Source organism: Plecotus auritus (assembly GCF_963455305.1).
Source record: "Plecotus auritus genome assembly, chromosome: 4".
NCBI classification, from domain to species: domain Eukaryota; kingdom Metazoa; phylum Chordata; class Mammalia; order Chiroptera; family Vespertilionidae; genus Plecotus; species Plecotus auritus.
In genome coordinates this window covers 4,888,596-4,901,005 of record NC_137775.1, presented here as the reverse complement: position 1 = coordinate 4,901,005, position 12,410 = coordinate 4,888,596, and the positions used below count along the sequence as shown (strand labels likewise).

The 12,410-nt window shown below is 54.5% G+C and overlaps 1 protein-coding gene across 2 annotated transcripts in view; it reads left to right on the top strand.

Annotated features, from left to right (window-relative positions):
- Window positions 1-12,410, top strand: part of TMEM181 (transmembrane protein 181) — a 40,074-nt gene that overhangs the window by 20,166 nt on the left and 7,498 nt on the right. For both annotated transcript variants that reach the window (XM_080664016.1, XM_080664017.1), the window contains exons 4-11: window positions 889-979; window positions 2,236-2,357; window positions 3,730-3,840; window positions 6,323-6,403; window positions 8,711-8,810; window positions 9,256-9,386; window positions 9,664-9,755; window positions 10,574-10,631. In XM_080664016.1, coding sequence (XP_080520142.1) covers window positions 889-979; window positions 2,236-2,357; window positions 3,730-3,840; window positions 6,323-6,403; window positions 8,711-8,810; window positions 9,256-9,386; window positions 9,664-9,755; window positions 10,574-10,631 — 786 coding nt within the window. The remainder of the gene's footprint in view (window positions 1-888; window positions 980-2,235; window positions 2,358-3,729; window positions 3,841-6,322; window positions 6,404-8,710; window positions 8,811-9,255; window positions 9,387-9,663; window positions 9,756-10,573; window positions 10,632-12,410) is intronic.

Sequence of the window (12,410 nt, the reverse complement as noted above, 5' to 3'; positions counted from 1 at the left end):
TAAAACTTATACCTTTAATTGTCCCCTTTGCTACTGCTGGCTTGACAAGGGTCCCCGGTGTAGCCCATTTCTCCGCGTTTCCCTGTTTTCTCTAACTCTCCGCCTGAGCACCTGATTGGAAGAGGCGCAGCCATGAGGTCCCTGATCGGAGTCTGGCCTTTTAAATTTTCTGTCTCTTAAGATGTCAGTCTTTTATTGACACTGAAAACAGCAGCCGTCCCACAGGCCGACTTGCTTCTGAAGAACCATCTCGCTTCTGAAAGAGGGTGGATTACCCTCCGAGAGATGCCCTCACGTAGGTGGCTTTGGGCACGGCTCTGGCCACGGGGTTTATGGAGACCTGCCAGAGCATTAAGACACCAAAAGCACACGCTCACTCCCAGACTGTGCATTCAAACGGCGCTTTTCTTCGGAGCCGCTCTGTAGACACCGGTACGGGGTTTTCCAGCAGACACCGCAGAAGTATCATTGCCAACGGGGTCCCCTCTAACTTTTCTCGCCCCCGGTGTTAAGACTCTTCTAAAGCTGAGAATAACAGATGTCAGACAGCGACATGTCTTGCAAGCATATTTCTTTGGTACCCTTATTATCTTATACGTCTCATCACATGCACTTTAAGTTTCTCCGAGTGGCCTTTTCTCGGTATTGGTGTTGTGCCGAGGCTGCAGGTGGTGGGAACGCCCGCCTGGAGGTGTTCATGAGACAGATGTGAATTGTAGCAGAGTTAGGCCTTCCTTTTTCTGGAAGGCGGGATTTCCCTCCTGTTGTCAGGGAAACGGCGCTCAGCCCTCATCGCTGGATGTCCGTTTTGGATGTTAAGGTGAGGTATTTGGTAGCTGCAATGGAAAGGTCACATGCGTTACTTAACTTTTTTTCTTTTTCCCTCAGTTGAAGCCAATTCTCATACGTTCAAATCCACTGTCCACATACAATCAGCAGCTGTGGCTGACATGTGTTGTTGAGTTGAATCAATCAAAAGGTATGAAGCCTGACATTTGGTCTGATTTTTCTTTGTACAAAGCACCATATTGTAAAAGTTGAAAGAGCTTTCAGATCTTTTAAAGTGTTTTCAAAGGTGGATTACAAGGATGGTCTTTATTCTTTGTAATAGCAACAAATTGGAAGCCCCTTAAATGTCCTCGGTTTATGATGCAGCCCCCGAGGGCCAGTCACCCCCTGGGGAGGGCAGGTCACCCCCCTGGAGGGTCAGTCACCCCTCAGGAGCGCTGGTCAGCTTAGCTCGGTGGCTGCACAGTGTAGGAGCTGCTGCTGCGGCCTTTTCAGTGGGGTTCTGGGGAAAATGAAGTCCCAGTGCCCCAAGGCAGTGGGTCTGCCCCCCCGGAGACACTTGGCAGTGTCTGGAGACATTGTGACATTTTGATTGTCACAACTCGGGAGAAGGGGCGCTACTGGTGTGTAGTGGGTAGGGACCAGGGCTGCTGTTGAACACCCCACGAAGCACAGGCCAGCTCCTCACAGCAAAGAACCTTCGGCCTCGCAGTGTCAGCGGTGCCGAGGCTGGCAGACCTGCCAGAGCATCTCCAGGCACAGGCATCGGCTCCGTTCACCGAGATGCACTGGTCCTGGACCGTCTGCGAGAACCGGGGCGGGGTCACCACGTGAGCTTAGTGTTCTGGGTTCACACGAGGGGCTTTGGTTGAGAAGGAACTTGAAAAAAACACCTTGAAAAATGCATATTAGAAAAAAATCAACTCCTTTTATTGTAACATTTTAAGAAGATAAATTTGATATCGTTGTGCATTTGTATGTCTGGAAAATGGTTTGGGACGATGGGCACGTACATGTTACCTTGTTCTCTAGGTGCGGGATGATAGTGTTTAATGCCATCGTCATAGTTTTTGTTCTCTGATTCTGTTAAACAATGAGCATGTAATCAGAAAAATTACATAATCAGAAAATATAAATCTATTTGTATGTTTGTATAAAGTTAAATTTAAAAATTACGTGGGGTATAAAAAGTGATTCGTTAGCTGTGAGCTGTTTGTCCTTTCATGAAATGAAGCTAACGGAGCTGAAACAGGCTCTGGCACAGGCCCTGAGGAAGGGTGGCCCGTGGAGCTAACAGGAAGGCTTTATGCTGCTGGCGAGCCTGGGGCTTTCAAAGATGCTGAGGCCGAGGTGGGTGAAGACCTCCTGGCTTGTCGCAGACCAGGCAGGCATGTCTGTCCGTGTGAGTGCCTGACGTCCCTGACACGGAGCTTCTTTCTTTCGCAGAAATGTCTACGCAGACAAGCTTTCTCATGACCGTTAAAGTGGATGGTGTAGCTCGAGATGGAACCACCATGTTCATTCATAACAAAGTGCACAATCGGACAAGGACCCTCACGTGTGCAGAGGTGAGTGCATTCCACAGCCCGTGGTTATTCGTCGGGCCACACCATCACAGACTTGCTTTCTTAAGTAAAAAAGCTCATACCAGTGATGGTATGGAAAAACCATCTACCTTTATGTACTGATTCCCTTATAAATGCTTATTAACATACACACACGCCTGACCACCCATGCACAAACACACACACGTACACAGACCCACTCACATGCACACGCTTGCCCTGAGGGTATGTGGCAGCTACGTTTACTGTTTGTGTAACCTGCTGCCTGGGTGTCTGTGGATGACTGTTGCTGGGCCGCCTGCCCACGGGAAGGCCTGCCCCTGCTCCGTGGTCATTTTCGATTCTGGGCTCCCGGTTGTTCCCGGGCCTCCTGGGAAGAGCAGCCTGTTGTTGAGCAGCTATCCCGGGTGCATTGTGTGGCTGTGGGATGGGAAACCCGATGGCCCAAAGCGGGGAAAGAGCCTCACTCTCGGTTCTGTCAGCACCGTATTCTGTCAGAAGAGTCAGACCAGGTCCCTGCTGAGCGAGGAGGCGCCGTCAGGACTGCGTGGTGGCCTGGAGAGCGTGGGGCGCACCACGACGAGCATGTTTGCGTCTAGAGTTAGGAGAGCGGTTTTCCTGCTGGGCCTCACGCCAGGTGCTCTCGGACGGCACCTCCTCCAGTCCTCCCAGCGGGCCCACAGGGCAGGATCTGTTACCAGAGGTCATTTTATATAAGAAGAGCCGAGGCTCAAAGAGGTCAAAGCACGGGCCAGAGCGACAGGTGCTGAGGAGAGGGGGCAGGATTTCAGCCCGTGCTCTGTCATCCCGAAGGCTGTGCCCGCGGGACACCGCACACGCCTTCTGGGTAGCCCTGGGACACTGGGCCTGCTCGTCCCGGCCGGGAGGATGCCGGTAGGGGAGGCCCCTGTTCAGTGGAGGTGATCACTCTCTGTTGATGCCTCCAGGAGATCCTGAGATGATCAGAACCGCGGCCTGAGGGGCTGGGTCATTGGAGGCAATTGCAGAAGTGGGCCGAGGAGGAAAGTGAGACTGAGGGGTCTGATGGGTGGTGTACTAGCCTACGCACCAGTGTGTGTGTGGAAATGTCAGGGTTGTGTTACACTGAACGTTTTATGCAGGTGCATATTATGAGTCATCCAAAGTAGAGTCTAAGGACTGTAATTCATTTTTGTTCCCAAAAATACCCATTTGGGTCTTTCTTTCTAAGAACTGTTTTTGGCTGGCATCTGAATTTTTCTGGGCTTCTGGCGAGTTCCCTGGAGAGGATCCGTTCTGATCATCTGTTGTTGAAATGTGTCGCTTCATGGGTCACTGGGTGGGAGAGTGAGTGTTGCTTGCTTTAAAGACACAGTTCTTCCCTGTGCGTCTGCAGAAGTGTGCGGAAATCATCGTCGCGCACCTCAGCTACCTGAATTACACTCAGTACACAGTGACTGTGGGATTCGAACACCGCAACCTGCCCCTCAAGGACGTGAACTTCACAGTAAGTGTGCCAGCCGACCGCAGAGGCTCCCGGCTCCCTTGTTTCTCTCCCATTCTTCGGCTGAGGGGCTGAAATTACACGGCACTGAAGTTACGTTATTTTGGATTGTGAAAGACACGTACAGTTTTTAAAAGTTATAGGAAAACCACAATTTTTTTTAAGGAATTTTTTATTTTTCACTCTACATAGTTATTACAGTACAAGGTGGGACAAAAGTAGACTTACCGATGTTCACATGGAAAATAATACAGTAATTAATAAATAATGCAATAATTAATGAATATTAATTATTAATAAGTGAAATCATCTGGCATGTGCCCTGACCGGGAATTGAATTGTGACCTCCTGGTTTATAGGTCACCGCTCAACCCCCAGAGCTACACCAGCTGGGCTCCTGGAGGCATTTTACTGGTTAATTTTTTTTTAAGTTTAATTTCTTCTTGCCTGCACAGGATGTGACAATGTATTTGCTGATATGTGGTCAGAGTAGGTGCTCAACAATGTTGAACAGGGGAAGGGGACCGAAACCTGTAGGCTTTAATTAGGGCAGTGGTCGGCAAACTCATTAGTCAACAGCCAAATATCAATAGGACAATGATTGAAATTTCTTTTGAGAGCCAAATTTTTTAAACTTAAACTTCTTCTAACGCCACTTCTTCAAAATAGACTCGCCCAGGCCGTGGTATTTTGTGGAAGAGCCACACTCAAGGGGCCAAAGAGCCGCATGTGGCTTGCGAGCCGCGGTTTGCCGACCACTGAATTAGGGAGACGTGACCAGGCCATGAAATCAGCCTTGTTCACGTTTCCATTCACGGAACGGCAGGGTGAGGCAGGAAATGACCCAGGCTCTTCAGCTGTCAGCCTGAATGTCTGCAGCCTGAGTGTTTGTGGTTTTTACTCAGTTTCATGGCCTCGTGTCCAGTGTCTTCAACAGTATGTGTGTCTGTGTCTACTTTCCATTGTGTCAGGCAAGTGAGTTCGAAGACTCTCTGCTCTGAAGTGGGCTTTAAACTGCTCAGACGGCTTTAATTCAGTGCATTGAGTGCCGTGCTCTGGGCCTGCTGGTGACCTGGCCGTGGCCGAGGCTGGGCGGGCTGCCTCCTGCCCGCGTCAGCATGTGGTGCCTGCGTCCGCGGCTCAGCTCCCTGCGCACCTGGCGGGAGTGAGATGAACTGACGGCCGACTCCACAGCACTTTCTTGGTTTCAGATGCGTATTTTTATGTTTCATTGAGTCTTTTTTAGAACATCCTACCTACTCACAGTTTACATCTTTTTAAAAATCTGTTCCCTTTCCTGGAAAGCCTGGCGTTCTCTAATAAAGAGATTGACAGTGTTGATTTTTTTATATGAGATTTAAAAGCCAAATGATCTTATTATGATTATAGACTAATTTATCTGCCAGGTTCACCATTAGTATAACACCAATGAAAACTATTTTCAGCTCTAGGTCATTAATATTTTCAAAGTCTGTGTTCTTTGATCTATACTAATAAAAGGGTAATATGCTAATTAGACCGGGAGACCTTCCAGGAGACCTTCCAGATGTCCTTCCAGACAAAGCCATGGTGGCAGGGCCGAGGCAGAGGTGGTTAGGGGCGATCAGGCAGGCAGGGGAGGGCAGTTGGGGGTGAGCAGGTTGGCAGGGGATGGCAGTTGTGGGCAAGCAGGCCAGCAGGCAGAGTGGTTAGGGGCAATCAGGCAGGCAGGCAGGTGAGCCGTTAGGAGCCAGCAATCCCGGATTGTGGAGAGGGATGTCCCAGATTGGAGAGGGTGCAGGCCGGGCTGAGGGACAACCCCCCGCCCCTGCATGAATTTCGTGCACCAGGCCACTAGTATTAAAATAAAATGTAATGTGTTAAAATTTCAGAACATGTAAGAAAGTAGAAGGAAAGAGAACATTTTAAATTACCTAACAGTCTCATACCTAGAGATAACTATTATTATTATTTTTAATCCTCACCTAAGGATATTTTTCCATTGATTTTTACAGAGAGTGGAAGGGAGAGGGAAAGACAGAGAGAGAGAAACATTGATGTGAGAGAGACATATCAATGGTTGCCTTTTGCACACACCTCAACGGGGGCCGGGGACCGAGCCTGAAACTGAGAGGTACATGCCCTTGACCGGAATTGAACCTGCGACCCTTCAGTCCTCGACTGACGCTCTCTGCACTGAGCCAAACCAGCTAGGGCCACAGATAACTATTATTAATAACCTGGTGTACTTCCTTTTTGTATTGTTTTACTATTTTAATTTTATTTTTCAACTACAGTTGATATTCAGTGTTACTCTGTATTAGCTTCATGTGTACAGCATAGAGGGTAGACGGTCACGTACTTTACAGAGTGGTCTCCCTGACATTTCCACTGCCCTCCTCGTCCCGTTCACAGTCATTCCTGTGTGGGCTGCATTCCCTGCGCTGTGGAGTACTTCCTTTTAGATGCACTTCTCCTCAAACTGTGTCCCCACTTTCCATTCTAGTGGAAGACTTACGACCCTGCATTTTCCAAGATGGAAATTTGGTTCCGGTTCGTCTTTGTGGTGCTTACCTTCATTGTCACCGTAAGTACTGTCCACCTGATAGCCACGTCAGATTCTGACGAGAGCCGAGTCAGTTTGTGAATTTTGATCATCCAGGCGCAGACACAGGGCAGTTTCTCTGAGCGCAGACACGTGCGCGGCGGGCCTGACACACGAAATGCTCCGCGTGTCTGCTCGGGGGCCGCAGTGCAGGCGGCCGCGCGGCCTCTGTAGCAAGGACGTCCGTGTCGGACTCTAATCCCAGAGCACTGACTTGCAGGCAAACTCGCATCCGTGGGCACTGACCAGTGCCACTCACCGTGTGGCAGGAAGTCGCCGGGTTTGCATGACCTTTCCGTGCAGATGCAGCCCTTCCTGGGTTTCACGGTTGGGAAATCGTACCACACCTCCCGTCCCGGGCTTTTCGGGAGTGAGGCCCAAGTGAGCGGGTTGGGAGGAGCAGGCTTTGGGCTGGTTTGGGATCTGAGCGGTGTCCACAGCACAGTGTGACTTCGGGGAAATGCCTACCCTCCGCACACCGGCGACCCCCCGGCGGCCGGTCAGTGGAGGTGGGTGGGTAGATGGAGCAGGACGTGTGCCTCACGCAGTGACCGAGCGCCATCTGCAGGGCCGCATCGTGCCCCTCAGCTGCCGGCCCCGTGCTGGCAGAGCGTGTGACTAGGGGAGCTTTGCAGTGGTGTCCACTCCAAGTGCCACCCAGGAACACTGGGTGCTTTGCAGACGAAGCGTGTCCAGAAGGACACAGCTCGTGGGGGATGTGAGGCGAGTGCCAGGCGACAGTGGCTGGGCCTGGGTGTGGCCGGAGGGCGGGACACAGCCACTCGGATACGCAGAGCAGGGGATTGTGGTCCCTGGCCACGCCCAGGGCTTCCCTCGTGAACGACGACGGCAGTTGGTCAGTCAGAAACCCTTGCTGCTTCTGGAAGCTCCTCTGGCACCTGGGATTCTGCTGCAGCCTGGGCCTGACCGACAGACGGGAGGACATGGCCGTCGGCCAGGAGCCCACTTTGCTAGAATATGATTGGCTTGTATGACGTTGTAGGGAACACAACACAAACAGAACAAAAATAACCCAGGCCCCTAACCCACACACCGCATAGAGTTTAAAGCAGGTTCAAGAGCTGCTCCCACAGGCCCCTGCACCTTCCCGGGGCTTTTGGAACTGTAAGCGCAGTCTCTGACCTCGGGAGTAGGCCGGTTCCCTTGGCTTTTCCTCTGGGAGCCCCGGGCCATCTGTCGTGTGGCCTGTGCCTGGGGGCGCTCTCTGTGGCTCCGTTCCATTCCTGCCCCCTCCTGCCCATCTGATCCGGGCCCCTCCTGCCCGCTCCTGCCCCCTCCTGCCCGCTCCTGCCTTCTCCTGCCCGCTCCTGCCCCCTCCTGCCCGCTCCTGCCCCCTCCTGCCCGCTCCTGCCCATCTGATCCAGGCCCCTCCTGCCCCCTCCTGCCCCCTCCTGCCCATCTGATCCAGGCCCCTCCTGCCCGCTCCTGCCCCCTCCTGCCCGCTCCTGCCTTCTCCTGCCCGCTCCTGCCCCCTCCTGCCCGCTCCTGCCCCCTCCTGCCCGCTCCTGCCCATCTGATCCAGGCCCCTCCTGCCCCCTCCTGCCCGCTCCTGCCCATCTGATCCAGGCCCCTCCTGCCCCCTCCTGCCCGCTCCTGCCCATCTGATCCAGGCCCCTCCAGCCCGCTCCTGCCTGCTCCTGCCCGCTCCTGCCCCCTCCTGCCCGCTCCTGCCCATCTGATCCAGGCCCCTCCTGCCCCCTCCTGCCCGCTCCTGCCCATCTGATCCAGGCCCCTCCTGCCCCCTCCTGCCCGCTCCTGCCTGCTCCTGCCCATCTGATCCAGGCCCCTCCTGCCCGCTCCTGCCCCCTCCTGCCCCCTCCTGCCCGCTCCTGCCCGCTCCTGCCCATCTGATCCAGGCCCCTCCTGCCCGCTCCTGCCCCCTCCTGCCTGCTCCTGCCCATCTGATCCGGGCCCCTCCTGCCCCCTCCTGCCCCCTCCTGCCCGCTCCTGCCTGCTCCTGCCCATCTGATCCGGGCCCCTCCTGCCCCCTCCTGCCCCCTCCTGCCTGCTCCTGCCCATCTGATCCGGGCCCCTCCTGCCCCCTCCTGCCCCCTCCTGCCCCCTCCTGCACCCTCCTGCCCCCTCCTGCCCATCTGATCCGGGCCCCTTGCAGCAGTACCTACTTGTCGCAGTTGTCACTGACGGGCTCAGCAGTGAGTTCACCAAGGGCTGACTCTGAGCCCTTGGCTGGACGGGGGCCGTGGGTCTGGGGGGGGCGGGCGCTCCGTGGGAGCAGGCACGCAGTGACGAGGCCGCTTGCGTTGGCAGTGCCTGTTCGCACATTCCCTTCGCAAGTTCTCCATGAGGGACTGGGGCATGGAGCACAAGTGGATGTCCGTTCTCCTGCCTCTGCTGCTGCTCTACAACGGTAGGTGCGCTTTTATTCTGGGGCTTCCCCTTCAGAATGGGGAGGTGGGCTGGTCTGTCCCCATGAGGTGGGCTGGTCTGTCCCCCTAGGAGGGGGCGGTCAGGAGGGGGATGCCTCAAAGGCACAGGCAGCAGCGTCCCCGGCGTGAGAAGGATGCCGTAAGGATTCGGTAGGTGCTGGAGCTTTCACAGATGAGTGATGGAACTCGGATGGGCTACAGACACAGCCTCCTTGGGACTTGGCTGAAGGCTGCGAGCCCTGCCGTCTGTTCCTCTTCCCCTGCCCAGAGCTGCACCTCGGGACTCCCGGGCCTGCGGGAGGCGGGAGCAGACGGCGTTCTGTAACCATCACAGGGCCCATCTGCTCACTGGCTTTTAGGTTTTTAGAAAAACAAAACGGCGTTTAGTGCACCCCCTTCACCAGGTCTCCCTGCCTCTGCTCCCAGACCCGTTCTTCCCCCTCGCCTTCCTGGTGAACAGCTGGGCGCTGGGGACGCTGGACGACCTCTTCCAGTCCCTGTTCCTGTGTGCCTTGCTGCTCTTCTGGCTGTGTGTGTACCACGGGGTCCGGGTGCAGGTGAGCCGCTGCCCTAGCACTTCCGGGGGCCGCACTCTGCCCATGCCTGCCGGCCTCCCGCGGCCATCCCTCCCAGCCTCCGGCGGCCATCCCTCCCGGCCTCCGGCGGCCATCCCCAGATGAACTTGTCCTTGGGAGCCTATCTCCGGCCTCGCGGTCAAGAGAAGCATGCACGCCACGTAGAAATGTCTCGTGTGTGACCCAGTGAGGGCTCTTGGGGTCAGTGGTTTGCTGGAATTACTAACTTCTCTATTTCTTCCTCTTCTTTGCTTTTCAGGGAGAAAGGAAGTGTTTGACCTTCTATTTGCCTAAATTCTGCATTGTGGGACTCCTGTGGCTGGCTTCGGTCACACTAGGAATATGGCAGACGTGAGTAATTTTATAACGTGTGAAACTTGTCCTGGACAGCAGCTGGCATTGTGGGCGGATCCGTAGTCTGACTGTGTGCTGTGCACTCATCCAGAAAGGAATCTGTCACCCAGAGTCTCAAGACTCAGTAGGGGGACTTGACCTGAGGGCTCCATTTTGCTAGAATGGCATGTGGAGAGTCCACGATTCTTCTAACCTGGGATGGGGGAGGGGAAAGGCGTGTCGCTCCGGCGTCCTCCCCCAGCGAGGCCAAGGCGTCATCTGTGGGCGTGGCTCAGGTCGCGCCTGGCCCACCAGGTGTCCTAGCTGCTCCTTGGCTGCAACCTGTCAACTTCCCATCTTTCTCGGTGTTTCTGAGCTTCTGTGCAGTTGTGCCACTGCAGAAGCCCGTGCGGTTTCTGCAAAACTAGTTCCATCCTGGCACCTGGCACATGAGACTTCATAGCTCACACCTTCTCCCTCCCCTCTCCCGGCCCGCCCGTCGTCCCAGCTCCCCGGTTCCCTTCACAGTGATGTCAGGGACGTTCAGTTACTTTTACTGCTTTTGTGCGTGTACTCCGATTCCTAGTGCATTTGTCATTGGAAGGTGCCTGGAAAACAGCTCGTAAAATTGCAAGAGTAAGAATAGAATAGGGATTTTCGAAACGAAAAACATTTCCGCTTTCCCACGGTGATGACTGAGGACCGTTATGCTAGCAGCAGCATATGCATTGTCAACGTGAAATTTAGGGTTACTTTTTAAAAAAGTAATCTGAGTGAAGCATAAAAACAAAAAGTAAATAATTATTAATCTGTGGTTTCTTATAACATGTTTTTAGAGTTAATGAATTGCACGATCCCATGTACCAGTATCGCATTGACACAGGAAATTTTCAGGTAAGGATTGTTAATGAGGCCTGAGGATTTTTTTAAACGCCATTTTTAAAAAAATGACTGAATTTTGTAACTTAAATTGTGCTGTTGACTCAAACGCACTAACGGGCTATTTGAGAAGGACTATAGGAAATTCATGTGGAAAATATTGAAAAATGTGCTTGAGTAGCTTGAAAAGTAACTTGTTAAAAGCTCTGCCGTTACTCCCGGTCCTTGGCTTACGGCGGAAGCTCCGGGGCCAGAAAGTGTGTGACTTTGGGGACTCTGTGGGACAGCTAAGGAAATGTTTGGTTCATTGGTTCTCTCCGGTCGAGGGAGGTTCCCAGCGGGAGAGTGGCGCAGGGTCCGGAGCACAGGGCCCGGCTCCGCAGGCGCCGTCCTGAAATCGTGTCCTCTTCCAGCAAGGGCCCCGCATTTTCACTCTCACAGTCAGCCCCGAGCGGCGTCCTCTCGGCTCCACACGCTGGCGCCCTCTAAGAGTCCCCGAGTTGTGTGTCCCAGAGGCACGGAGCCGAATCCTGACCTTGGGTGGCATTAGCATCTCCGGCGGCACTCCCTCAGAGCTTCCTGTGAGGCCGAACGCCGGGTTCTTTGTGGGAGTGGCCGCCGAGAAAGAGGGCAGTTGAGTGGATGATGCCGTGGGAAAGGTGGCCAACCTGTGTGGGGACTCGTGGGAAGGAGTGTGAGTGTCTGATTCTTCACCGGAACCCAGTGGGGTGTCAGTGGCCTTTCCAGTCAATGATTGATCAGTGTGAGGAGTTTTGAAGGTCGCTGAATGTAGGTTTTGTAAACAGCATGCCGTGACCTTTGCCCTCGAGGATAGGTGACCTTGTGAGGGAGAAAAGCACAGAAGGAGAGATCGGGTTGCTGAGGGTTCAGGGCCCACCCTGGACGGCGGGCCCCGGGGCGAGGCGGTGGCATCTTCGCTTTGTCCTTCTTGTCGTTCAGTCAGCCTTAGGACACGTCCGTTATGGATGGGGAGAGCAGCCCCTTGCGCTGGAGCGGGAGGAGTTCTGGGCCAGGGAAGCCACTGTTCCCGGGTCACGTGGGGACGGCCATGCCCAGCAGGGAGACGGCGTCAGGCAGGCCCTGTTACCAAGGAAACACTGGTCAGGCTTCCAGGAAGCTGAGCAAAGCTCCAGACCCACGACCGATCTAGCGGAATCCCTTTCTGTGACGGACAAGAAAATGAAGCCCAGACGGAAGTCACAGTTCCGACGAGGCAGAAGCAGCCTCCTGGCCTCCTGACGGGAAGCCCTTTGACCTGGGGCGGGGGTGCCAGCCCTGAGAGGAAAGGGCAGGGATGCCAGGGGGTGGGTGGGAGCTTGAACTGGAGGGGGAGCAGCACCACCCACCCTGCGGAGCCAGGCCTCACCGCCTGCCCCCCCACTGCAGCCTCTAACCTCAAAACAAAGTGTTCTTGTTTTTCCTGCAACAAAACTACAGAAGTGTGGAATTAGACCTGCCGACTTACTTCCGTCCCCTTTTCCCAGATAAGAAACCCATGTCCAGAAGATGAGAGTTGCCTGAGGGGTTCTCAGGATCTGGCCCTGGAGTCTGTCTTTGACACGTTCCATGACCTTTGCCATGACCTTCGTAGGCAGGGCAGGCAGCCAGGCCTCCACCCTGGAGGGCGGAAGTAGGACGGCTGAGCGCCGCTGCGTCCAGCCCTGTGTGTGCGGGGCTTGCTGCGTGGAAGGGAAGGAGTCCGGGTTCTCCCTCTGCTGCGTGGAAGGGAAGGAGTCCGGGTTCTCCCTCAGCTGGTCAGCAAGGGCTGGGTCC